At 34.5% G+C, this 27,735-nt stretch overlaps 1 protein-coding gene and 1 non-coding gene across 12 annotated transcripts in view; both read right to left on the bottom strand.

The window, feature by feature from the left end:
* UNC79 (unc-79 homolog, NALCN channel complex subunit) overlaps positions 1–27,735 on the bottom strand; it is a 266,546-nt gene that overhangs the window by 161,406 nt on the left and 77,405 nt on the right. For all 11 annotated transcript variants that reach the window (XM_042944164.1, XM_042944162.1, XM_042944169.1 and 8 more), the window contains 3 exons: positions 5,958–6,022; positions 1,045–1,133; positions 374–414 (listed from right to left, as the gene is read on the bottom strand). In XM_042944164.1, the coding sequence (XP_042800098.1) occupies positions 374–414; positions 1,045–1,133; positions 5,958–6,022 (195 nt within the window). The remainder of the gene's footprint in view (positions 1–373; positions 415–1,044; positions 1,134–5,957; positions 6,023–27,735) is intronic.
* Positions 2,088–2,191, bottom strand: LOC122223293. The gene has a single exon (XR_006204178.1). It is a non-coding gene; the product is annotated as a U6 spliceosomal RNA (small nuclear RNA).

The following is a 27,735-nucleotide window of genomic DNA, read 5'->3' as shown; positions in this document are numbered from 1 at the left end:
AAGCCCCATGATTCAATGTTCTTCCCACTGATGTTTCCTATTCCCTTTCTGACCTGGCACAGCAAACATCATTGGCAATGCCTGTTATACATACAGAAAATCTCTTAAGACATAATTCAGCAGGGCTTTTGTCACACAGAATCTTAATTCCAACATCTACCCTTAATTTCGGCAAAGGTGATACCTCTTCCTTCATTATTAAATGTGTGGGTATAAGGAAGACATTGATCTAATGCTTCATCTCAATGACTATTCACAGAATATAATACTTTGGTTACTGTCCTTGTAAAATAATACAGTACAAAAGGAGACAAACCAACCATGCCATTAGTCATGATTACTTATTATTCATCCTTTCTCATGTAAACCATACCTTGAGGCAGAAGCACATCAATGAGCCATTCACTGTGGTCCCTGTAAAGAAAAGCAAAATTCATTTTTGAGCTTCTTTGTAATGTTACCCTTCCACATGAATGTTTATAAGCTGCAAGCTATTACTAAGAGGCTTTCGATAGAAAGGAAATGTCATTAAGAGCACTATCATAATCAACTTTTTAAAAGTCTAATGCATTGCAGCTAAATTATAAATTATTGGCATTTCATCCTATTCACTTATCTTTAAATGATACTTTCCAGATGCTAGTGAAGCCAACCAAAGTACAGCATGATGTGTACAACCCTGAGTGTGATTCTGTGAAACTAACAAGCAGAGAGAACCCATTTGAACTATACGTCACGTTTGAAAGCCATGGTTTTCTTTTCTTTTTCTCTTGTGGCCTTTTTTAACCGGGTCACTTGAAAATTGGAGCTGTTTTATTAAGTGTCACTGCTTTCTCTTATCACATGGGGAGAAGTACTGCAATTTTTCAAAGCTGAAATCTCTCAAATGAAAATTTGCTATATATCAAATATTTGACAAACTAACCTTTAAAAAACAGAGAGGTTAGTGGGAAATGTGGGCAATGTAACCAATTTAATAAAACTGGTTGTTCTTATCTTCTCTGGTTACCCTACTTTCTCTTCTTGGAGGACTCTTATACCTACCCCGCAATCCTCTGGCTGCATTCTTCGCAGAGATACAATGGGGGTGGTTTATCCCCTAGAGCTACTGACAGGGAAGGGTCGATACACATCTGAAACACAGGAAAAGGCAGAATGAACTCTCCTGTCCTGTTTATCACAATCCCCACATCGTAAGTGCAACCGTGACAGATTTTCAAAAGCAAACTGGAATAAATATTGTTAGTAAAACCCATTTTAACCTATAGCTATTTTTGCTGCACTGGCTGAGGAGTCCACACTGGAGATGTAAATGTGGCTACTGTGGTTTTTCATTTCTCCTGTTGTCTGCAGTTTCAAGTGACAAATAGTGTCAAGAAATCCACCCTCACTCCACAAAGAGAAAAAATCTTGTTCAATAATGGCTCGAATTGCCTCTGTATTACTCGTACAGTAATTCCTTCTCGAAAGTGGTAAACATAGCAATCTCTCTTTAGGAAAAGGAAAACATATCAAGATTTTAAAATCATAACTGCTACCAAAATTCTGGCAGTAGAGAATTTTGCTTCTTAAAAGAAACCTCATTCAAAAAATTTCCCATGAAATCTAACACTGAGCAATTTGCTTTTCTTACTCTGAAATCTAAGTTCTATATCAGTCATCCAATGTTACATTTTTAGATGTTTTTTCCTTACACACATGACCTGTGGTTTGCTTAGCTCTGTTCAATTTTGGATTATTTATGGCTCAGTTTTCATGAGCCTAAGCACAGAGATGAAAAGTGTTAATTTTGCTGTTGATCATCAGTGTATTTTCCAGTATCTAGATATTTAAAATCAAGTGAATGCAACTAGCTAAGTTTTGTACTTTGCATCCTGTTAAATGTCTATAACTTACCAAAGTCATTTTGAATTCTGTTTTCCTGTCCTTCAGGAAATAATGAATCCATGCTATAGCTGACTGTACAGATAATGTGCCTAGGACACAAATTCCTCTGGAACTCCACTCTGACTTTTTTTTTTTTTTTAGCTGTTTTTACTGATTTGGGAGGAAAAATGAACTGAACTTATAACCCAAACAGCCTGACATTTAAAGTTAAAACCCTGAAGAATTTTGTGTGTCATCCTTGCACAGGGACCATGCTAAACTTCTCTGTATCATTCCAATTTTAGTATATGTGCTGCCGAAGCAACTATATGTGCTACCTGAAGAGTTTCAACAATTGGGGGAACAAGAGTTAGAACTCCTAAATTTCAATCGTTATACCATCAAAATCTGTAAATTATATATTCCCTGATGTTCCAAGTCCAGTGTGAAAATTTTCCTTAGATAAGTTTCATGCTTCTTTTAATGCCATGAATAACTACTTTTTGGTGTGTTAATCCAGGATTAGCAAACTTCCTGGAAATGATCAGAGAGTCAATAGTTCAGGCTTTGTGGACCATACGTTCTCTGTCACAACTACCCAACTCTGCTGTTGCAGCATGAAAACAGCCATAGACAATAATACACAAGTAAATGAGCACAGCTATGTTCCAATTAAACTTTATTTACAAAACAGTCAGTAGCCCAGATTTGGCTATGGGCCATTGTTTGCTGACTCCTGTGTTAGATAATTATCTGGGCTCCAAAGTATTTCATAAAGTGATCTGCAAACAGAACCAAGGAAAACCAAAAGCAGAGTGTGATATAATGAACTCTAAGTTCCAACATATTTTCATTTTGAATCCTGTAGGAGCTTTTGGCTCTTGCCTAAAAAACACTTTTTTGCAATGTATTGCAACCAAAATAGATAATACTTTTCTATTTGGCTAATCATCACTGCCTAGTGATAAAGCTCACGAATATGGAGAGAGTATTTTTTGGACGGATAAATCCACTTTCCCTGAGTCTTTCCCATGTACCCCATGAAATCTGTTCTTCAAAATAGTTACTTTACTTTCATTTCTAGTGAGTCATTGATACTCCTGTCAGGTAAACATATTTTTTCATTCCATTCAAAAGGAAAAACTCCTAGGCTGTTAGAACTATAATCACTAGTGATTAGCTAGGTGACCTCTGACATGTTCAATGAATTAGTTCATATGACCCATCACATTTGTGGATAGTAGGGTCAACTCTGTTTACTCTGAACAGGCCAGTTTACATCCATATTAATATGTTCATATCTGACTGCTGCATTAAAAATAGTTATTTTCCATTTATAAATACAATGATGCCCAACGTAAAGGCTTGAGAAAATGGAGAGAAGAAGAATATTTAAGTAACTCATTAACCCTCCATTTCGATGCAATCACTAATAACATTCTAATGAGTATTATTGGTTGTTTTTCACTATAAATATGAATATAAATGTATATTTATGTGATTTTTAAATTAAATTGGCATCATACTATACAAATTCACGACTTCATTTTCATTTAACATTATTCTGTACCTATCTGGATGTTGCATACCCTCAACCTATATGTCATATGGTCATATCTATGTGAGTTTGAGTTGTGCTTATATTGTAATGAAAAAAACAATACTGAGCCAGACCTGTTGTCGAGCAAAAACAGCCCCAGCACTGAAATCATTAACAAGAATGTTACCTTTCCAAGGAAGCAGAGTAAAAATACAAAAGAAAACTCTTCAGGAAAACTGGAGTTCAGAAAGTAAAATCTGGAGGGCGATAAAAATGTTTAGGCAGACAGAGATGGTAGTTACACAGCATTGTGAATGTGCTAAATGCCATTGAATCATTCCCTTTAAAATGGTTACTTTTATGTTATATGAATTTCACTTCAATAAAATGGGACTTTAGAAAGTAGGATGGTGTGGCCTGTCCTGCACAACTGGCTACAGGGACCAGCTTGTAAGAGAAAGAAAAGCAAACCCAGACCAGGGCGGTGGACTAACCCATTTGCCTAGAAGGGAGGGAGAAAATCTAATTTGTGATGACTTCTGTGAGTAGAAAATCAAAAGTCACTACTAATCAGGAAGTCAGAAGACTCCTGAGAATGCAGGCTGACATAAGATCAGGAGGAAAGTAACCGGAAAAATCAAACAAAAAATACCTCCTTTCTATCCATATCTGAGTAAACCAAAAGAAGGCATTGTAACATAGGCAGAAAGAGAAAAGGGCAGCTATAGAAACTAAAGTAAGGGAGCTATGCAATTCTCACCACCGTGAAGAATTAAGCTGAATTCCATGGCTAAAATGAACTCACATGTGTTTAGCTCAAAATGTCATCACACCAAAGAAAAGTACCTTTGAACCCCAAATGTTTGTGGAATTTCAGAGGAGGGGCACACATAGTAGGATGGGTAAGAACTATGCTTCCATTAGTGAGTTACCCTCACACACGCTCTTTCTCAACATAAAGTCATTCAATGTGCCTTCTTTAATTAATTATTTTATTTTATTTTTTAATGTTTTATTTATTTAAGAGGGAGAGAGAGAGAGCACGCGCCAGTGGAGGAGGGGCAGAGAGAGAGGGAGATAGAGGATCCAAAGCAAGCTCCACACTGACAGCAGAGAGCCTGACGTGGGGCTAGAACTCATGAACCGTGAGATCATGACCTGAGCAGAGATTAAGAGTTGGAGGCTTAATCTATTGTGCCGTTCACACGCCCCTATTCATTTTTTATTTTAGAGAGAGAGAGCATGAGCAGGGGGGAGGAACAGAGGGGGAGAGAGACAAAGAGAAAGAGAAAGAGAGAGAGGGAGAATCTTAAGCAGACTCCATGCTCAATGCAGGGCTCTATCCCATAACCCCGAGGTCATGATCTGAGCTGAAATCAAGAGTTGGATGCTCAACTGACTGGGCCACCCAGGCACCCTTCAATTTGCCTTTATAAAAGCAGAGATCAAGCATAATAATACAACAATGTTCTTTGTTAGTAAGGTATATCCGGATGACAATGTTATTATTGGCACTCCTCTGACATTTTTGGTATATGAAACACATTTTGGGGTCCCTTTATATTTCTTTTTTGGTTCCGTGTATATTTATATTTCTTATGTCTCATTTTACCTCTTCTACTCTGTTTCTATAAGATGATACTATTATGTTTCTATTATTTGGTAATCTTTATTATTATATGGTAATCTATTATTTGGTAGTCTTCCTGTCTATAGAAGAGAGGCAAGCTCCCACGACACTAGGTTCTAACAATTATCTGTGAATTCTAATGACTTGACCTAACTCCCACTCTTCGTAATATAAAAATTAATCCTTGCAAATCCAGACACAGGTCTCTCCAGCCAAGTGTTGTATCCAACAAATATACCATAAATAATTTTGTTAAAAGGTGTGATTATTTTTCCTAACATTCAAATTCAACAATTTAGGGTTATAACAAAAGAACTAATTTGATGTGGCAGAAAAAGAATAAGGCTGAGAGTCAAAGTACCTGGTTCTGGCTTAGAAAAGTGTCTTGGCCTCTCTAAACCACTGTTCCTTACCTCTAAGGTACCTTTCCATGTGACTGCTGCCCAACTACCTCTTAGTCATTTTGATTAAGTCATATCTGTGATCTGAGCTAAGACTTACCAATTTTATCAAGTTTTTCTATGACACTTGAATTCATGTAGTCATACACTAGACACTCACAATTTGAAATGAGTGAAACAGGGGCAAAGTACATTTCCCTGAATTTATTAGCTCAGACAGAAGCCAAATAAGGACTATATAAGTGTTTCACCAGGAGTATTCTGATAATTACTCATTGCTACACAGCAGTTGACCATGAAATCATAGCCAAACCTGCAGACACCACTATTCATTGCTCTGTCCTGAACCAACCCACCCAAGTACAGTCAGATTGAACACAGAGATGCTTGAGATTACTACAGAGCATAGGCCTTTGCTTTACAGAGAAGGATGTGATCTACTCCATTTCATTCAGCAGTTTGCTCCTGATAATTTGACCACTGACAATACAATATGGCACCAGGTCTAATAAAACAGTACCTTCACAGCTGGCTTGTTAATTGCATTGTGGCATTCAATGTGCTGGCAGTGGATGGGATTCCAAGCTGTAAAGCAAAGCATAGCTGATGAATACTTCTCATTGAAATTACTTGTGCCTTAGTAAAGGCATAGCAAATACTACACTAGTTTTCTTTTTCCTAAATAGAACCATCATAGGAAGGCTTCCTAAAATAATCATTTTTTTTTAATCTATGACAAATTTAACAATTGAACAAATATATCACAACTCCATACATTTTCCCACGGGGAAATACAAGCTAATATAATGTGGCATACATGGTACAATAACATTACCTCACAGTGATATATACCATTAAGTTCTCGAAGGTTTTGTATCTATGGTTTCACTTCATCCTGCCAACAAGTCTGTAGGATAGGTATAGCAGATTATTAACTTCATTTCACATACGAGTAAGTAAAAGTTAAAAAGGTTAAGTAGCTCACTACGGTCACAGAGTTAGTACCTGACAAGCTGAGACTAGAACCTCTATCTCTTGGATCTCAACACCTGCTCTTTTCATTGTAGTGTATACTATGCTGAACATCCTAGATTTCTGGCACCAGGAAGTGCTTCAAACTGATAATAACTGAAATGAATGCTAAGGCAACTTCCACTATTCCATTTCCCACGCCATTCCCAGCAAATGTGGAGACTGAAAAGATGAGTTTCTTGCCCAAATGAAATACATCTCTCTCTCACACCACAGATTGGGACCCACAGACTAATGTCTGCTAGTTTGTTAATACCCACTCCTTCACACAGTATGCATGCAGAATATAGATAAGAAACAAGTGATCTGGGATAGATTGGAATGAAAGTCACAACAAGTATTTATCATCATCTAGATGATTCTGTAAGTCAAAGCACTTAGCTAACAATATTCCATCATTACAAAATGCAATAAAAGTACATATTTGGAAGTAGGACATTTTTCTAAATCACCAAATTCTAATCTTATAGGACTATGATTGGCCTAATATACAAGAATTTGCAGATGAGAGGATATTCTTACTTACTTATAAATCCAATTGTAATTCAAAAACATGTATTGATAATATTCCAGACCTAATTTATGCTCCAAATATAAAGTGTTTTTTTTTTCCCCAGGGGTGTTCCACCTTCAAATCTTCTAGCCTACGGTTAGACCAAGTATAAGATTATGTGTCTGATTTAAAATTTAGGAAAATATGGTCAACAGAGCCATTGACCTTGAAAAATACACAGTGGGTCAATTTATGTAGAAAGAAGATAAGAAATATAGACCAGAAACCACTACTCTAATAACACAGTATCATATTGCTTATATGTTCGAGAGAAAGAAAGAAGAAATGAGTAAGGAATGGATGAATGAAGAAATAATTTGAATATAGGCATTCCAAAACTATAAAATTTGTTTACTACATGTGGAAAAGTCAGGATGAAAATAGAGAGTAGCAAAAAAAGTTTTCTTGTGTAACTAGAGAAATCTAGAAAAAAAGAAAGAAAAAAGACTGCCTTTAACAAGTATAGGAGTTGCAAATACATGGGACAAGTATCTCATTCCTCCAATCCCAAACTCATGACAGATATCACTAATCCATAAGAGCCTTCCTTCCTGCTGAGTCCAAAACTGGCCTTAGGATCCTTCTCAACATTGAGCTTCAGAAAGTTGCCACTAATAAAACAGAGTTAGCACACAAGATAAAATATGCTAGCCATTTCTGAATCTCTATATTATGAGAATATTTGCAGATCACTTTACAAATATTAAGAATCTTGACACTTAGAAACAGCGGTAATATTCAAAATATATAGCAACTGCTATGGCAAAGGCACAGAGAAATAAAAATGTACAACAGCGATAGCACTTTATCAGGGCTCTCAAGACTCCTGCTTTTCAAGAAATTAATGCTTTATATGTGGGGATATCCAGGAGGTCCTACCCCTCTAATATTCTATTTCATTTTTACAGAGTGTCACTGAGTTAAGAAAAGATTGTAAGATACCTCACTTAGTTTACCAAAGTCACACTAGATTTAAACTTACTAAAATATGGATTCTTAGCCTTTCTTGTGTATCAAAAATCACTTGTCAAGATTTTAAAAAATATGATACCTGAAAATCATGTTAGATCTACTGAATCAAACTCTTTACTTTTTTTTTTTTTTTTTTTTTTAGAGAGAGAGAGAGAGAGAGAGCATGTGAGTTGGAGAGAGGGGCAGAGTAAGAGAGAGAGATAATCTTAGGCAGGCTCCAGCTTCAGCATGGAGCCTGACACAGGGCTTGATCCTACAGGCCTGGGATCATGACCTGAGCCAAAATCAAGAGTTGAATGCTCAACCGACTGAGCCACCCAGGGATCCTAATTACAAGTATTTGTAATTAGGAAGAGCACTACAATTGATTCTGATATAGGATTGATCTACATACCTTACCATATGGCAAATATACTCATGATGGATCTCCCTTCATTTGAAAATAAAAACAAAAAAACATAATATAAAAACATGGTAGGTAATAAATCTGCTTCCAACTACAACGGAGCAAATGGTATTAAAGATGCCTTTCTACTATAAACAACTAGAAAACTGGAAAATATATATGAAACAACTGTTTTCAGAAACTGGACTAGGTAGTGTAGGACAATGATCCTTGAGAAAAGAGAAACAATAAAGTCAGTCTTACAATCAACATGACTTTCATCCCGGAAGTAATTTCTAGACCTTGGACATAGAAGGAGAAAGATAAGCATCCACAAAAACTTGAGTTTAAAGAGGCAAGGTGGCTTGTATTTGCTGGGTAGTGTGCCAAAGAAGAGGGAGCTATGTGAAGAAAGAGCTCCAGAAATTTGACCAAGAATCCTTTTGGGTCTTTGGCTTTATACTAAGAAGAACACGTGTAAGGCAAAACTCCATTAGGCTGCATAGAAAACAACTATGGAGGATCTGTAAGCAGAATAATTCCTACATCTCATACAGGACTGGGAGATATTCAAGTTCCAACCAGTCAGAGTAAAGGGAACTCAGTGAAAACCTAGGACATTCAACAGAGATGACTCTAGCAGGTCATACCTTAGCAGTAGGGCTAAACCAACATTAGGGACAAGGCTATTCCAGGCTTACCCTAACAAAATATAGGAACAGGACTTAAAAGTGTAAAGTTGATCCACCAGTAACTTGATAGCCAAAACAAACCTCAAAACACTGTAATGAAAGACAACAAAATCCAGATACTCAATAATGCAATACTCATTAAGTCCAGAATCCAATTAAAAAATTACTGATATTTGGAAAGGGAGGAAAATGTTACCCATAATCAGGAAAAAAACTGACCAATAGAAATAAATCCAGAAACTATAGAGACAAGGTAGTTAGCAAACACGGACTTTAAAACTGCTACTTTAAAACATATTCAAAGGAAAATATGAACACAATGAGGATAGAGATGAAAAATAATAAAAGAAAAATGAAATTTATAAAATTAAAAATTTAATATAGAACATGGGAAATTCACTGAATGGGCTTAATAGCATATTAGACAATGCAGAAGGAAAGATCAGTGAATTAGAAGACCTAACAACAAACTATCAAAACTGTAGTAGTGGAAGAAAAATAGAGCTTCAGTGAGCTGTGGGAAAATATTAGGCAGTATAAAGCACATGTAGTTAAAAGTCCAAAAGGGGAAAAGGGGAGGAAGAGTGAAGACATTTGAAGAAACAATGGTCACAATTTTTCAAATCTAATAAACACTATAAGCCCACAGATCTAAGAAGCTCAGTGAATCTTAGGCAAAATTAAATCAAAGGAAATCACACCAAACTCATTATAATCAAATTGATTTAAAACCATGATAAAGAGAAAATCTTAAAAGCAGCCAGGAAAAAAAAGACACATTACTTACAGGGGAACAAAGATAAGAATGATCGCTGATTTCTCGCCAGAAACCATGCAAGCCAGAAGACAATGGAACGACATCTTTAATAGGCTGAAAGAAAAAAACTGTCACCTAGAATTCTATAGCCAGTGAAAATATCCTTCAAAAATGAATATGAAATAAAGGCTATTTGAAGACAAACACAAGATAAGAGAATTCATTGCCAGCTGGGCTCCACAACAAGAATTGTTAAAGGAAGGCTGATGGAAAATGATACCAGATGGAAGCTAGGACCTACACAAAGGCATAAAGAGTTCTGGATACAGCAAATATGGTGAATAACTGCAAAAGACCTTCTACTTATATTAGCATGTTGTTAAAAGATGATTCACTGTTTAAAACAAAAATAACAGCCATGTATTGTGAAACTAATAATATATATAGAAGTAAATATTTGAGGGGCGCCTGGGTGGGTCAGTCAGTTAAGCATCAAACTCTTGATTTCAGCTCAGGTCATGATCTTACAGTTTGTGAGTCCGAGCCAGGCATCAGGCTCTTCGCTGACAGCACGGAGCCTGATTGGAATTCTCTCTCCCTCTCTCTTTGCCCCTCACCCCCCCCACACACACACACTCTCTCTCTCTCAAAATAAATAAATAAACTTTAAAAAAAGAAGTAAATATTTGATAACAAGAACAAAAAAGGATGAGAGGGAGGACATGAAAGTGCACGGGGTTCTTACACTACATGCAAACTAGTATAATATTATTTGAAGGTAGACTGTGAAGTTAAAGGTGCATATTGTAAACCCTAGAGCAATTCTTCTTAAAAGGAGGTATAGCTAATACAGAGATAAAATGGAATGCTAAAAATAACCAAAAAGAAAACAAGATATTAAAAAGAAAAGAGACAAAGAATAGATGGGACAAACAGAAAATGAGTGTAAGATAATAGACTTAAGTTATTTGTAATTACATTAAATGTAAATGGCCTAAACAATAATTACATTATATGTAAATGGTCTAAAAGGCAGCGATTGTCAAATATCATTTAACTTTTTCAAAAAGCATGGCCTGAATAAATGCTGCCTGTGAGAAACACACTTGAAATATAAAGATAGATAAATTAAAAGTAAACAGTGGGGAATCTGGCTGGCTCAGTCAAAAGAGCATGTGACTCTTGATCTCGGGGTCATGAGTTCAAGCCCCATGTTGGGTGTAGAGATTACTTAAATAAATATTTTTTTTTTAAAAAGTAAACAGAAAAGTTATACCACACTAATATAATGCTAATCACAGGAAAGCTGGAGTGTCTATATAAATATCAGACAAATAGACCCCAGAACAAAGAATATTACCAGTAATAAAGAAGGATATTTGACAATGATGAGTCAATTTATCAAGATGACATAACAATTATAAATATGTGTGTATCTAATGATGGAGTTTCAAATTAAATGAAGCAAAACTGAGAGAACTAAAAGAGAAAGAAGTCCATAATTCGTGTTGTAAATTTCAACAATCCTCTCTCAGTATTGAGACAGTATTCTGGTCCATTACACAAAGCTCAAAAATTTAGATGGAGTGAAATCACAGTGTAAGTTTTCTGACCACATGGAATTAAACTAGAAATAAATAGCAAAAAGATACCTGGAAAATCAGCAAAAACATGTACATTTAAACAAACACACTTCTACACAATCCATAAATGAAAGAAAAAGTCATAAGGAATATTAGAAAATATTCTGTACTGAAATACAATGTAATCACACCATATCAAATTTGTGGGCTGAAACTAAAGCAATGCTTTTAGGTAAATTTATGGCTTTAGACTCTTAAATTAGAGAACATAAAAGGTCCAAATTAATGATTTATGCTTCTATTTTAGTAATATAGAAAAACAATTTATGCTTCTATCTTAAAGCAGAAAAAAGAAGAAGTTAAACTCAATATTAAAGAGGGAATCACAAAGATAGAAGGCAGAGATCAATGAAATTGGAAACAAAAAAACCAATAGGGAAAATCATAAAACCAAATGATGGGTCTTTGGAAAGTTCAATAAAATTGATAAACCCTCAAGCTACCCTGATGAATAAAAAATAGAGAAAAAAACAAATTACCAATATCAAGAATAAAAGGTAGAACATCACCACAGATTCTACAGATATGACAATAAATTTGGCAAGTTGGAAAAAATGTATATGCCATTTATTCCTCAAAATACAGACTACAAAATTATAAATATGACTGAACAAAAATTAGAAAAGTAAAATGTGACATAATATTAAATTGAATTCATAATGTGAAACCTTCCTACCAAGAAAACCCCAAGTCTAGATAGATCCACAAGTGAATCCTCTTAACTATTTAAAGAATAAATAATGCAAACTAATTTTCTTTCAGAAAATAGAACAGTAAGAAACTCTCCCAACTCATTTTATGAGGCCAGCATTACTCTGGAAACAAAGCCAGATGACATTATAATAAAAGGAAACTAGATCAATATCCCTCATAAATACAGGAGCAAAATATTTTAACAAAAACTAGCAAATTGAGTCTGGCAATATAATATAGCTGACAATGTGGAGTTTATCCAAGGAAATACAAGGTTGTATTAACAATGCAAAGCAAATCAATGTAATTTACCATATTAACAAAATAAAGGGAAGAAGTCATGTGATCATCTCAATAGATGAAGATGTATTTGACCAAAATTGACATTCACTCATGATAAAAACTCTCAGTAAACTAAGAATAGACAGGAACTTCCTTACTCTGATAAAAAAGCATCTGTTAAAAGCCTACAGCTAACACCAGATTTAATGCTGCATACATGCCCCATAGAGACAGAGGGAGAAAACAAAGATAGTCACTTGCAGTACTTCTATTTAACACTGAAGTGGACATATGAGCCAGCACAATGAGGAAAAGAAAGAGAGAAAGGAAGGGGCGACAGGGAGAAAGAAGAAAAGAAGGAAGAAAGGATGGGAGAGAGGGAGGGAGGGAGGAAGGAAAGGAGGCATGGCAGGAAAAAGAAAAATGTTTAATTATATTAATTTGCCAGAGAGTATAATCATGTACATAGAAAAATCTTAAGAACTTAAAAATAAGCTACAAAAACTAATAAGTGAATTTAGCAAGGTTGCTGGATATGAAGTCAAAATAGAAAAATCAATTACATTTCTATATAATGGCAATAAACAAGTAGAAATATTAAATTTTTAAATACTATTTACAACAGTATCAAAACCCACAAAACATTTAGGAATACCTTTAACAAAATATCTGTAAGACCTATACACTGAAAACTAGAAAATATTGCTGACACAAATTAAACAAGGCCTAAATAAATGGTTAGATAGATATGCCATGTTCGTCAATCGGAAGACTCAATTTTGAGTCTTTTCTCAAGATGTCAAGTTATCTCTTTCTCCATTTTAAATAGCTATACTGGGGTGCCTGGGTGACTCAGTTGGTTACGCATCTAACTCTTGGTTTCCACTCAGGTCATGATCTCATGGTTGTGAGATCGAGGCCTGTGTCAGTCTCTATGCTGGGCATGAAGCCTGCTTGAGACTCTCTCTCTCTCCCTCTGTTCCTCCCCTGCTAATGCTCACTTGCTCTTTCTCTCAAAAAAAAAAAAAAAAAGTAGCTATACTGGACTTTCCTGTGATGTGTACCAATAAAGTTCCTTTTGTTGCTTAAGTCAGTTTCAACATTCTGTTATTTCCAACACAAAGGAATTCTAACTGATCCAAGTTCAGAAAAAAACAAAATTTCAGAATTCCTCTTGCCAAAGTAATTTTGATGATTTGAAGTTTGTATTGAATAATGATGTCTTAGTCTTTTGGGGCTGGTATAACAACCTACCACACACTGAACAGCATCCCACATTCATTACATTTATAGGATTTATTACCAGTATGCATTTTTTTCATGCCTATTAAAAGAAGAACTATTACTGAAGGCATTTCCACATTCATAGAGTTTCTCTCTAGTTTGAATTATCTGGTATATAATGAGGTTTTTCTGCTAAAGGCTTTCTGGCTGAATTTGCATTCATAGTGTCTCTCACCTGCATGAGATCTCATGTGTCTAGTAAAGGATGATCAATCAGTAAAGACTTTCTCACACTTATTACATCCATAGGGTTTCTCTCCAGGATGGACTCTCTGGTGTCCAATCAGGTATGACTTCTGACTAAATACTTGCCCTCATTCATAAGGTTTTCTTACCTGTATCAGTTTTTTTCATGGGTAATTTGAAATTAATTATAGTTGAATAATTTCTCATCTCCATTAAATTCAGAAAGCTTCTTTCTTCTAAATTAAGTAAATCTAAGTTATCTTTCAAACTCCTTCCACCTAAGACATGTTCATGGAGTTTTTGTCTGGATGGGACAATGTTTACACTGAGATGAAATATGTTTGCAAAAGCTTCATATTCATAGACTTTCTGCTTAGTAGGTGCTTCATCATAAACGAAATTCACTTGATTCAAAAGTCTCCTTAAATTCTTGGTGCACTCCTATTTGGTTACCAATTTCCTAGTCATCTCCTGGACAACCTGGAGGTGGTGTTCCTTCCCCTACTATCCACAGCTATCCTCCTGACTCCAATGTGAAGATCATATCTGACATGGAAACTGAGCATCCCACTGATGTGAAGTTCCTATATTTCCCTAGTCTCACATCCCTAAAGGTAGTCCTTTAAGCAGGATCAAGCTGCTGCCACTTTTCCAGTGTTAAGTCAATGGCCATATCCTCAAAGGTCACAGATCAAGCACAGAGAGTATAAGTAACTTGACAAGGTCATGGAGCGAGGTCATGCTGGAGTCAGGACTGCACCCACGCAGCCTGGCTTGCATCTTTGCACATATATGGAATGAACATAGCAATCAGGCCACATGACGATCTAGCTGATGCTTCAGGGGTGGCCAGTGGTCCAGTCGCCTGGCCACAGCCTCCTCATTCACACAAGTGGGGCTCCCTTAGGCAAAGATACATGTGCACCTGGCCCAAGAGACCCAACAGCCCTAGCCTGGCACAGGCCTCTGCACCCTTAGGGTGAAGAGATGGAAGCCATGCACAAGATGGTCCCCACTGGTGGGACTTAAGTCCTGGTTCAGGCCCACCTGGCTGCTGCATGGGCCAGGACAGCACCACCATGAGGCACAGTCCATACTCACCTGGCCACTAATGGGACCAGCAAAATTGATTTTAAAAAGAAAAAAGTGAAGGACCAACCAAACATATACTTCAAAGGAAAAGAAATATTATGCAGACACTTGAGAGAAAACATGTCTGAAAATTATCTAGTCTATGAGTCAAAATATTTTAGGAAGGTATTATAGCATCTGCAACTTGATGTAAGAACACATGGCCTCTATAAAAACAGAAGTAGAAAGTCACAGAAATTCATGGTGAGATGGGAAGCTAACAGAATGAGATAAAAAGGAATTTGGACAAGAGATATGATAAATATAATTAAACTAAAAATGAAATAGCAGAATTAGAAATCCTAATTCAAAGCAATAAATAGAGCTGATGGGGGGGGGGGGAGTCAAATAAGTTACACAGTAAACCAACCTGAGAAGCTAAGAATATAGAAGATAAATGTATGGGAAATAGTGGTTAGAATAGCGACACAGTACAGAAAATGAAATTTGACCTATGAATTATAGGTATTCCTGAGGGACATACCAACCTGAAAAAGCAATAATTTAAAATTTCATTAATGAGAAATTTCCTAAAAAAGACTGAAAAGGGATCTGAAAGCACTCTCAACGTTATTGGTGAAAGTCAATAAAAAGATACTCATACATAAAGATACTTAAGAAGTCTTTTTAATAAGTAAATCTCCAAGAATTAAGAACGACCAAAAGGATTTCTATAACAGACAAATCACACTTGTCTAAGATTTGTCTTCTATAATTCTAAATGCCAGAAAATAATGAAGCAATATTTACATATTTTTCACAGTGAAGCAGTCTTCTTTCATGTGTGAAGAAATAGAAAGACATTCTTAAATATGCCTGAACTCAAAAAATACATATGACCTACATTCCACTCTTGAAAATATTACAAGAAAAAAGTTTAGGTTCCATTTCCCCAAAAATGACAGACAAATTAGTTTAAGCTGATTCTCCTACTGAGAACAATTACAAAACTGGACAAGATTAAAAGCAAAACCAACAACAACAAAAACAGAGAATTTTAGGGGGTGTTAAGGGGCCATGATCCAAAAAAAGAAGGCATCATCAAAAGGTGGACCTGGCATTTGATGCCACACCTCCTTCTTTACCTATTTCTCTATATGCCAATCCCACAAGATGAACAGATTTCAACAAACTATTTGAAGTAGGGGAACAAAAATTGAAAATGGGAGACCTAAAAATCCCCCTAGGACGTGGGCAGAGGTCTCAAAAGGCCACACCATAGAGTAAAGGGGAACCAGAATTAGACCAACCCTCAAAGGGACTGAGAACCAGCCTCAAATCATCTCAAGAATGGATCATAGGTCTTCTTTTTTTAAGCTGCACTAAAGTGACCTGGATTGCTAATGTCCATAGCCTCAAAATTTCCAGAAGCAAAAGCAAATCCTGTTTGAAGAAATATAATCTTCTAAACCTCAAATTAGCTCTACAGTTTTTCTATCGGCTTGCACACAATTTATAATATATACAAATATAAATATATATATGTATAAATAATGAATGAATAAATTTATACACACACACAAGACAAGTAAACAAAAGAAACAACAATAAAATCAGAATTTTCAGAGATTCAAAAATTGAGTTATCAGAAACCAACTAACTTTCAAATAACTATGCTTAATATGTTCCATAAAGTAAAAGACAAGTTTAAAAATATCAACAAGGAATTGGAATTTCTTTTTTAAAGCACCAAATGGAAATTCTAGAACTTAAAAATACAGTGAGCAAAACTAAAAATACAATTGGGAGGCTAAAGGATTAGTGAACAGGAAGACAAGTCAGAAGCAAGATTCAGAGTGTAGCACAGAAAGATGAATATATATAACTTTTAAGAAATATTGGCCACAGAAGAAGAAAGCATTAGTAAACTTGAGGACAGATTAATATAAACCCAACTAAAGCACAGACAAACTTTCCCCCCTCCCCAAAAGCGGGGCAGTGGGGGATGGAATACCTGAGACCTCTGAAACAATAGAAAATATTTTTTTAAATCCTAAGATGAGAGGTGACAAAGAAAGGGCACAATAAATACCTGTAGAGGATAACAACCAACATTTTTCCAACACTGAAGAAGAACATGAAACCACAGATTCAAGAAGCTCAACGAATCTCAAATAGAATAAATAAAAAGACCTTTACTCTTAAGCAGATCATAATGAAACTATATGAAATTTAGTATCATTACGAAGCACTGAAAATCAAGAAAAAATCTTTAAAAGAGGCAGAGAAAAAATATATTACATTTAGGGATACAATCATAAGAATGATGTCTAATTTCTGTCTGATAATTTGTTTCATTACCAGAAACAATGGAATGACATCTTTGAAGTCTTAAAAAAAATTCAGATTACAGTGCAATTACAGTGGAAATCAAAACAAAAAATTATTAGAACCCAAATATCTGAAAAGATTCTTCTAAATAACACAGGCAAAGAAAGATCTAGCACTAGAAATTTTTAAATATTTTTAAATCAATGATTGTAAAAACACAACAAACCAAAATTTGTGGGATACAGCTAATGTAGAGCTTAGAGGGAAACTGATAACCTTAAATGGAAAATTAGAAAAAAATTAATGTTGAAAGCCAACAATTTAAGCTTTCACTTCAAGAAGCTAGGGAAAAGAAAGAAGAGAAAATTAAATTCAAAAAAAGAAAAGGAAGAAAATAGTAAAGACAAGGGCAGAAAGCAATGAAATACATAACTATTACTGTTTTCTTCTCTGTTGTTCTTGTTTTAGTTCATCTAAGTATTTGTAAAAAAAGAAAAAATAACACCTTTCCTGGATAAAGCTCTCGATCAACTGGAAATAAAACAAAATGTCTCCAAACTGACCATAAAGGATATCTGCAAAACCCAAGAGCTAAACCCACACTTAATGGTGAAATATTCCCTAAAGTTAGGAGCAAAGCAATCCTGGCCATTCTTACCACCTCTATTCAACATTGTTCTAAAAGTGCTAGGCAATGAAACAAACAAACAACAATAAATGTTAACAAAATTAGAAAGTAGCAAATTTGTCTTTACAGATGACCACATTTATATAGAAAATCCGACTAACCAACAAACTACTAGAACTAATAACTGAATTTAGCAAAGTCATGGGATAAAGATGAATATGCAAAAATCGACTGAATTTCTGCATACTGTTAATAAACAAATGGAAATTAATATTTTAAATAATGCCATTTACAACAGCAACAAAAAAAATCAAATATCTAGCAACTAATTTAACAAAAGAAATACAAAAATTCTATACTGAAAACTACAGAACACTGTTGAGAGACTTAAATAATGAAAACTTAAATAATGAAGAAATATATCATGTTCATGGATTAGAAAACATATTTTTGCAATGTCAGTTTTTTCCTAATAGAATTACAGATTTAACACAATACAGATCAAAATCTCAGCAGAATCATTTTTGCAGAAAGGAAAGCCAATACTAAAATTTATATGGAAATGCATTAGACATAAAATAGGGAAGATGATCAAAGAAGAAAAACAGACTTGCAGTATCTGACTTCAAGACTATAAAGCCAAATTATTTAACATAGTTTGTACTGGTATTCAGATCAATGAAACAAAATAGACTCCAGAAATATACTCACATATATATGACCAAGAGGCCAATATAAGCCAATATAAGAAAAAGGATAAACTTTTTAACAACGGGTGCTAGAACAAACCATAAGGAAATAAATGAATCATACCCGCCACACACAAAAATTAAACTTAAATGGGGGAGCCTGGGTGGCTCAGTCAGTTAAGTGTCCGACTTCCGCTCAGGACATGATCTAGCGGTTTGTGGGTTCCAGTCCCGCATCAGGCTCTGTGCTGATACCTCAGAGCCTGGAGCCTGCTTCAGAGTCTGTGTCTCCCTCTCTCTCTGCCCCTCCCCTGCTCGTGCTCTCTCAACAGTAAATAAATGTTAAAAAAAAAAAAATTAAACTTAAATGAAGCATACACCTAAATGTGCAAGCTGAACTAAAAGCTTCCAAAAGAAAACAAGGGAGAATATCTTCATGACCTTGGAGAAGGTACATATTTCTTAGAACAAAAAGTCACTAACCATAAATGAAAAAATGATAAATTTTAGTTTATCAAAATTAAAAACTCATGCTCATCAAAAGACACTGTTAGGAGAGTAAAACAGCAATCCTAGATTGAAAGAAAATACTTGTAATATATAAATCTAACATATGACTCCTACCAAACGACATAAAAAAACAACTGTATAACAATAATAAAAAAGGCAAACAAGGGCGCCTGGGTGGCTCAGTCGGTTGAGCGTCAGACTTCGGCTCAGTCATGATCTCACAGTTCGTGAGTTCGAGCCCCGCGTCAGGCTCTGTGCTGACAGCTTGGGGCCTGGAGCATGCTTCGCATTCTGTGTCTCCCTCTCTCTCTCTGCTCCTCCCCTGCTCACACGCTGTCTCTCTCTCAAAAATAAATAAAGATTTTTTTTAAAAAAGGCAAACAATCCAATTAATGCCTATGCAAAAGATTTTAGCAGGTACTTCATAAAATAAAATATCTAAATGACCAATAAGCATATGAAAAAATACTCCACATCAGTCACCCAGGAAATGCAAATTAAAACCACAATGAGATACACACCCCCCCAGAATAGCTAAAATTTAAAACACTGCAAAGTGTTAGCAAGGGTGTATAGTATCTGAAACTCTCATACATTGTTGAGTGAAATATAAAATGGCATAAACACTTTACAGAGCTGTTTAGAATTTTCTTATAAACCCTATGACCCAGCAATTCCACTTTTAGAACTATATACCCAAAAAAAATGAATGCATATGCCCACACAAGATTTGTATAAAACGTTCATAACAGCTTCATGTATGTTGGCCATAAACTTAAAACTTGTATATATTACAAGTATTTTCTTTCAATCTAGGATTGCTGTTTTACTCTCCTAACAGTGTCTTTTGATGAGCATGAGTTTTTAATTTTGATAAACTAAAATTTATCATTTTTTCATTTATGGTTAGTGACTTTTTGTTCTAAGAAATATGTACCTTCTCCAAGGTCATGAAGATATTCTCCCTTGTTTTCTTTTGGAAGCTTTTAGTTCAGTTTTAAAAACTTAAAACATCAATATCAGAGTTGAAAACAAAACAAAACAAAACAAAATTGTGGTATGTTCATGCAGTGGAATACTTACTTTTAACAATAAAAAGAACTACTAATATCCTCAACAATACAAATTAATCTCAGTAACATGTTGAGCGAAGAAGTCAGAAATAAAAGAATACATACTTTGATCTCTACTTATATAAATCCCTGAATTATATGAATATAGGAATTATACATAAACAGGAGTAGTGACTACATCAGAGTGGAAGAAAGGGCATTAACTGTTAAGAGTCATGCCATTACTTTCTGGGGTGATGGAAACATTCTATTATGTTTATGTGGGTAATGATTAAATGAGCATTATACATTTGTCAAAATTGATCCAGCCATGCACTTGATACTTGTGCACCTTGCTATATATGGAATATGCCTTTAAATAAAGTATTACACACACCAACAAAAGAGAGATAATGCCTGACAATTTCCCAAAACTGATAAGAGATATCAAGCCAAGAAGTCCTATGAACCTCCCAAAAAGACAAACATAAATAATATCGCAACTAGATGTATCATAGTAAAGCTACTGAAAAAATAAAAAATAAAAAAAATAAAGAAAACCTACTCTCAGCAATGGATAGATCATCCAGACAGAATCAATAAAGAACGGCATATTTGAGCACTATAGACCAAATGAACATGACAGACATGTACAGAACATTCTATCCAACAACAGTATAATACGCTTTCTTCCCAAGCACACATGGAACATTTTCCAAGCTAGACCATATATGCAAGCCACATATATAGAGAAACAGGCCACAAAACAAGTCTTGGCAAATTCAAGAAGATTGAAATCATACCACATACCTTCTCTGACCACAACAACATGAAACTAGAAATCAGTAACAAGAAGAAAAATGGAAAAATCATAAACACATGGAAATTAAACAACACTCTCTTGAACAACCAATGGGTCACAGAAGAAATTAAAGGGGAAATAAAAGTTTCCTGAGACACAAATGGAAACATACCTATGAGATGTGGTAAAAGCAGTTTTAAAAGGGAAGTTCACAGTAATAAATGCCTACATTAAGAAGCAAGAAAAATCACAAATAAAAAACCTAACCCCACTAGAAAAAGAAAAAAAACTGAGCCCCAAGTCAGCAGAAGAAAGGAAATAATTAAGAGTAGAGCAAAAATAAGTGAAATAAAGAACAGAAAAACAATAGAAAAGATTAAACAAACTAAGAGTTGGTTCTTTGAAAAGATAAACAAAACTGGCAAATCCTTAACTAGACTAACCAAGGAAAAAAGAGAGAAGACCCCAATCAACAAAATTTTAAATGAAAACAGAGACATTATAACTGATACCCCAGAAATACAAAGGATCGTGAGAGGCTACTGTGAACAACTGTATGTCAACAAACTGGACAACCTAGAAGAAATGGAAAAATTTTTAGAAACATACAACTTACCAAGACTGGATCAAAAAGAAATAAAAAATCTGAATAGACTATTAGTAAGTAGATTGAATTAGTAATCAAAAATCGCCCAATGAACAAAAGCCCAGAAACAAATGGCTTCACTGATGACTTTTCCCAAACATTTAAAGAAGAAAACACCAATCTTTCTCAAACACTTCCAAAAAAAATCAAAGAGGACAGAACATTCCCAAACTCATTTTATGAGGCCAGTATTATCCTGATACCAAAACCAGAAAAGACACTATTAGAAAAGAAAACTATAGGCCAATATCCCTGAATAATATAGAAGCAAAAATCGTCAGCAATACTAGCAAATACTAGCAAACCAAATTCAGTAGCTAATAAAAGTATCATTTACCATGATCAAGTAGGATTTATCCCTGGGATACAAGGATCACTCAACATATGCAAATCAATTAATGTGATACATCACTTAATAGAATGAAAGAAAAGAATCATATGATCATTTCAATAGACACATAAAAAGCCCTCGACAAAATTTAACATCTATTCATGATAAAAAGTCTTAAACTACATGCCAGAAACATCTCAATATACTAAAGGCCATATGTGACAAGCCCAACAGTTAACAACATACTCAGCAATCAGAGGTTGAAAACCTTTCCCCTAAGATCAGAACCAAGACAGGGTGCCCATTCTCACCACTCCTATTCAACATAGTACTGGAAATCCTAGCTAGAGCAATCAGGCAAGAAAAGGAAATAAAAGGTATCAGAGTTGGAAAGGAAGAAGTAAAATTATCCCTATTTGCAGGTGACATGATTTTTATATAGAAAATCCTAAAGACTCAACCAAAAATCTGCTATATCTAACCAATGAATTCAATAAAGTTGCAGGATACAAAAATTAACATATAAAAATAAGTAACATTTCTATACATTAACAATGAACTTTCTGAAAAAGAAATTTAAAAAACTGATCCCATTTACAATAGCATCAAAAACAATAACATTATTAGGAATAAATTTAACCAGAGAGGTGAAATATCTCTAAACAGAAAACTATAAAACAATAATTAAAGAAACCAAAGACACAAATAGAAAGGTATTGCATGTCCATGGATTGGAGGAATAATTATTAAACTATCACTACTACCAAAAGCCATCTATAGATTCAATGCAACCCCTATCAAGATTCCAATGGCATTTTCTACAGAAGTAGAAAAAACACTCCCAAAATATATATGGAACCACAGAAGACCCCAAATAGACAAAGAAAGCCTAAGAAAGGAGAACAAAATAGGAGGCAACACACTCCCTGATTTCAAACTATATTAGAAAGCTACAGTAATCAAAACACTATGGTACTGCATAGACACAGACAAATAAACCAATGAAACTGAATCAAAAGCCAGGAGATAAACTGAAACGTATACAGCCAACTAATATTTGACAAGGGAGTCAAGAATACTTCAATGGACAAAGACAATTTCTTCAATAAAATGGTGCTGGTATAATTTGACATTCATATATAAAAGAATGAAACTGAACCACAATCTTATACTACTCACAAATATTAACTCAAAATGGATTAAGGAGTTAAATGTAAGACCTGAAACCACGAAACTCCTAGAAGGAAACATAGGAATAAAGCTCCTTAACATGGGTCTTGGTAATGATTTTTTGGATATGACACCTAAAGCATAAGCAACAAAATCAAACTACCTCAAACTAAAAAGCTTCTGTACAGCAAAAGAAACAACAAAGTGAAAAGACAACCTCCAGAATGGAAAAAAATATTTGCAACACATATATCTGATAAGGGATTAGAATCTAAAATACATAAAGAATCTATACAATAACCCAATTTAAAAAATGTACAAAGGACTTGAATAGCTGAATAGACATTTTTTAAAAGCAGATATACAAAAGGCCAACAGGCACATGAAAGGATGCTCAACATCACTAGTCACTGGGGAAATGCAAATTCCACAGTGAGGTATCATCTCATGCCTGTTAGAATGGCCATGATCAAACAGACAAGAGATAATAAATGTTAACATGGATGTAGAGAAAAAGGATTCCTTGCACCGTTGGTCAAATTATAAATTGGTACAACCACTAAGGAAAACAATATGGAGTATCCCCCCAAAATTAAAAATAAATCTATCATATGATCCAGCAAGTCTACCTCTGGGAATATATCCCAAGGAAATAACAACACTAACTCAGAAAGATATCTGCATGAATGTAAAAGAGCAGCATTATTTACAATAGCCAAGACATGGAAATAACTTAAGTGCACACCAATAGATGAATGAGTAAAGTTGTGATATACACACACAAAGGAATATTATTTAGCCCATTAAAAATGAGGAAATCCTATCATTTGCAATAACATGGATGGACTTTGAAGGCATTATGTTAAGTGAAATAGGTCAGACGGAGAAAGACAAATACTGTATGATCTCACTTATATGTGGGATCATAGAAAAAGAGAAAAAGAGATCAGAAAAAGAGATCAGTTACCAGAGGTGGGGTGGGGAGGAGGAATTAGAGGAAGGTGGTCAAAAAGTACAAATTTTCAGTTATAAGACACATAAGTAGTAGGGATGTGATGTAAAACATGATAAATACAGTTAACACTGCCAGATGATATGTAGGAAAGTTGTTAAGAGAGTGAATCCTAAGAGTTCCCAATACAAGGAGAATATTTTTCTTTTTTTTCTCTTTTCTTTTCTTTTCTTTATATTATATCTATATGAGATGATGGAGGTTAGCTGAAGCTACTGTAACAATAGCAATATATGTAAATGAAACCATCATGCTGTATGCCTTGAACTCTTACAGTGATGTATGTCAATTATTTCTCAATAAAACTGGGAAAAGGTATTTTTTAAATTTCAACAAAATAGAAAAAAATTCAAAATACAAAAGGCAATTTACCTTCAAAAGAGCAACAATGACAGCTGACTTCTCAATAGAAACAATGAACATGAGAAGATCATGAAATATCTTCAAAGTGTGAAAAGAAAATCACTGTTATAGAATTCTATATACTAAGAAAATAGCTTTAAAAAATAAAGGCAAAATAAAGATGTTTTCAAACAAACACTGAGAAAATTTATCCCCAGTAGAAGGGCACTAAAGGAAATATAAAAACGTATTATTAAGGAAAAATAAGTAAATCCCAGATGGGAGCTTAGAAATATAAAAAGGGGCAGGGGGCGGGGCCAGAAAAAAGAAAATCAAGTGAATATTGGCTGCAAGGACCAATAATAATTACATGTTGTAAAATTATAAAAAATAGAGAATATAGCATGGAAGTTTGGAAGGGCTAAAAAAAAAAGTTAAAATCATCTGTCATTTCACAGGAAACGGTAAAAGTGCTATTTTATACTAGACACTGATATGTCAAGAATGCATGGTATAATCTCTAGGGTAATAATTAAAAGACTACAGAAGATTGAATAATTCAATAAGACAAAGACAGAATACTTAAATATACTCAATCAGTGCAAAAGAGGCAAAAGGGAGAGAAAAAAAGGGAACCCAGAAAAGGCAGGAGAAATAGAAAGCAAACAGAAAAATCGTGAATTTAAAATGAAATATGCCAGTAATTATATTGTATATATATGGACTAGGTGCTCCAAACAAAGGCAAAAATCATGAAAATTGACTTTAAAATATAGAACTCTATGCTGCTCAGAAGACACACATGAAATATAAGAATGTAAAATGGTTGAAAATAAAAGGGTGGAAAGTTACAGTATGCAAACACTCATGAAAGCTGGTACAGCTATATTCATGAAAGCTGGTATAGTTATATTAGTCTAAGACAAAGTAGATTTTAACACAAATAAGCATTGCTAGAGATAAGACATACATTTCATAATGATATAAGTTTCAATTCACTTGAAAATATTGCATTCTTGGGGAGTCTCAGTGGTTCAGTCAATTAAGCATCTGATTTCAGCTCAGGTCATGATCTTACAGTCTGTGAGTTCAAGCCCATGTCAGGCTCTGTGGTGACAGCTCAGAGCCTGGAGCCTGCTTTGGATTCTGTGTCTCCCTCTCTCTCTGCCCCTCCCCACTCACATTCTGTCTCTCTCTGTTTCTCAAGAATAAATACACGTTGGAAAAAATAAATATTGCATTCTAAATTTGTAAGCACCTAATAATGCACATATCGGCAGAACTACAAGGAGGAATACACAAATCCACAGTCATAGTAGGAGATTTTAAAATTCTACCCTTGGTAACCAATAGAAGAAAAGATGCAATAAGGATATAGAAGTTTTAAACTACACAATTAACAAATTTTATTTATTTGACATATATAGAACACAGTAGCAAACAACTACCAAATACAAGAGATGTTTTTTAAGTATACAGAACATTACAAAATAACCATAGGCTCAACCCTAAAGAAAGTGTAAGAAGTGTTAAAGAAATGAAATAATACAAAGTATGTTGTCTGGCCACAGAGGAATCAAACTATAAATCAATACAAAATTTCACAAGGAAAATCCCCATATGTTTAGAAATCAATCATCATCCTTCTATATGACCCATGGGTCAAAGAAGAAACCATGAACTTAAAACTCAGCATAGCAAAGGAGGTTTCAGCCAGTGCAATAAGTCAACAGACATAAAAGACTTAAGGATCGAAAAGGAGACATTAAATTGCTATTATTTAGCAGTAATATAATTGCACACACAGAATTTTTTTAACTGCAAATAAATTATTAGAATTAAAAAGTGATTTTGCAAGGTTTCTGGATACAAAATCAATATACAAGAATTACCTGCATGTCTACATACTAGCAACAAAGAGTTAGAAAGTTTAATTTTTCAAAGATGTATCACTGACAATAACATCAAAAAAATAAATACCTAGGAACACACTACATGAGATATAGGTAAACCACCTACACAGAAAACTATAAAACAGCATTGAAGGAAACTAAAGAAAGTCTAAATAAATGAGATATGCTATGCACATGGATTGGAAGATTTAATACTATAAAGAAGTCAGTTCCCCATATTGATCTATAGATTCCAGGAAATGTCTGTCAAAATCCTAGTAGTTCAGGTGTGTTTGTGTGTGTTTAACTTAACTCTTTAACTTAGCAAATAGCTAGGAATAACTTTGAAGTAGGAAGAAGAAAATAAGGAGAAGGAGAAAGAACAGGAAGAAGAGAAATCAGGGGGAGACAAGGAAGAGAAAAATAATAACAAGGTAGAAAGACTTGCACTGAAAGATATAAAGTTTTATTATTAAACTACATTAATTCAGTGTGGCTTTGGGGAAAAGAAAAATATACTAATTAAACTAAATAAAGACCCCAGAGAACCATCCTTAAATAAACACTTGATTTATGATAAAAATGTACCAAGCAGTAAGAAGAGGTCAATCTTTTCAATAAATGATGTTGAGTCCACTGACTATCCATAGAGGAAAAAATTGACCATTACCTCACACCATACAGAAAAATTAATTTCAGATACATCTAAATGTAAAAGGTAAAATTTTGAAAACAAATCAAGTATTGCCCCAAATGTGGAATATAGACAAAAATAACTCTCATATACTGGTAATAGGAATATAGTTTAGTACAACCCTTTTTGGAAAACTGTTTGCCATCATCCATTAAAATTAGATATATGCTGGGGGGGGGGGGGAGATGTAAAAATTACATATGTGCACACCCTTTGATCCAGCAATCCCACCATGGGCCTATATCTAACAGAAATGTGTGCATGCACACACCAAAAGATACGTAGAAGAATGTTCAGAGCAGCGTTACTTGTAATAGCCAAAAAGTTGGAACAACCCAAATATCCATTAATAGTAAAATCAATACATACACTGTAGTACATTAATTTTGTAGAATATATGTAGCAATAAAAATGAACAAAACACAGTTATGCTCAACCCATAGACAAATCACATGCACATACACACAGACACACACACACACAAATAATGCATGATTCCATTTATATACAATTCAGAAATAGGCAAAACTAATCTTGGATGTTGGAGGTCAACTTAGTGGTTACCTTTGGGGTAGAAGGAGGAGGTAATCATGGTGGTAAACATGGTGGAAGATGTTCCCCATACACCTAAAATCTGTGTTTTTCCATA

The sequence above is a fragment of the Panthera leo genome, chromosome B3 (genome assembly GCF_018350215.1).
Source record: "Panthera leo isolate Ple1 chromosome B3, P.leo_Ple1_pat1.1, whole genome shotgun sequence".
Lineage (NCBI taxonomy): Eukaryota > Metazoa > Chordata > Mammalia > Carnivora > Felidae > Panthera > Panthera leo.
This window is presented reverse-complemented; position numbering and strand designations above follow the sequence as displayed.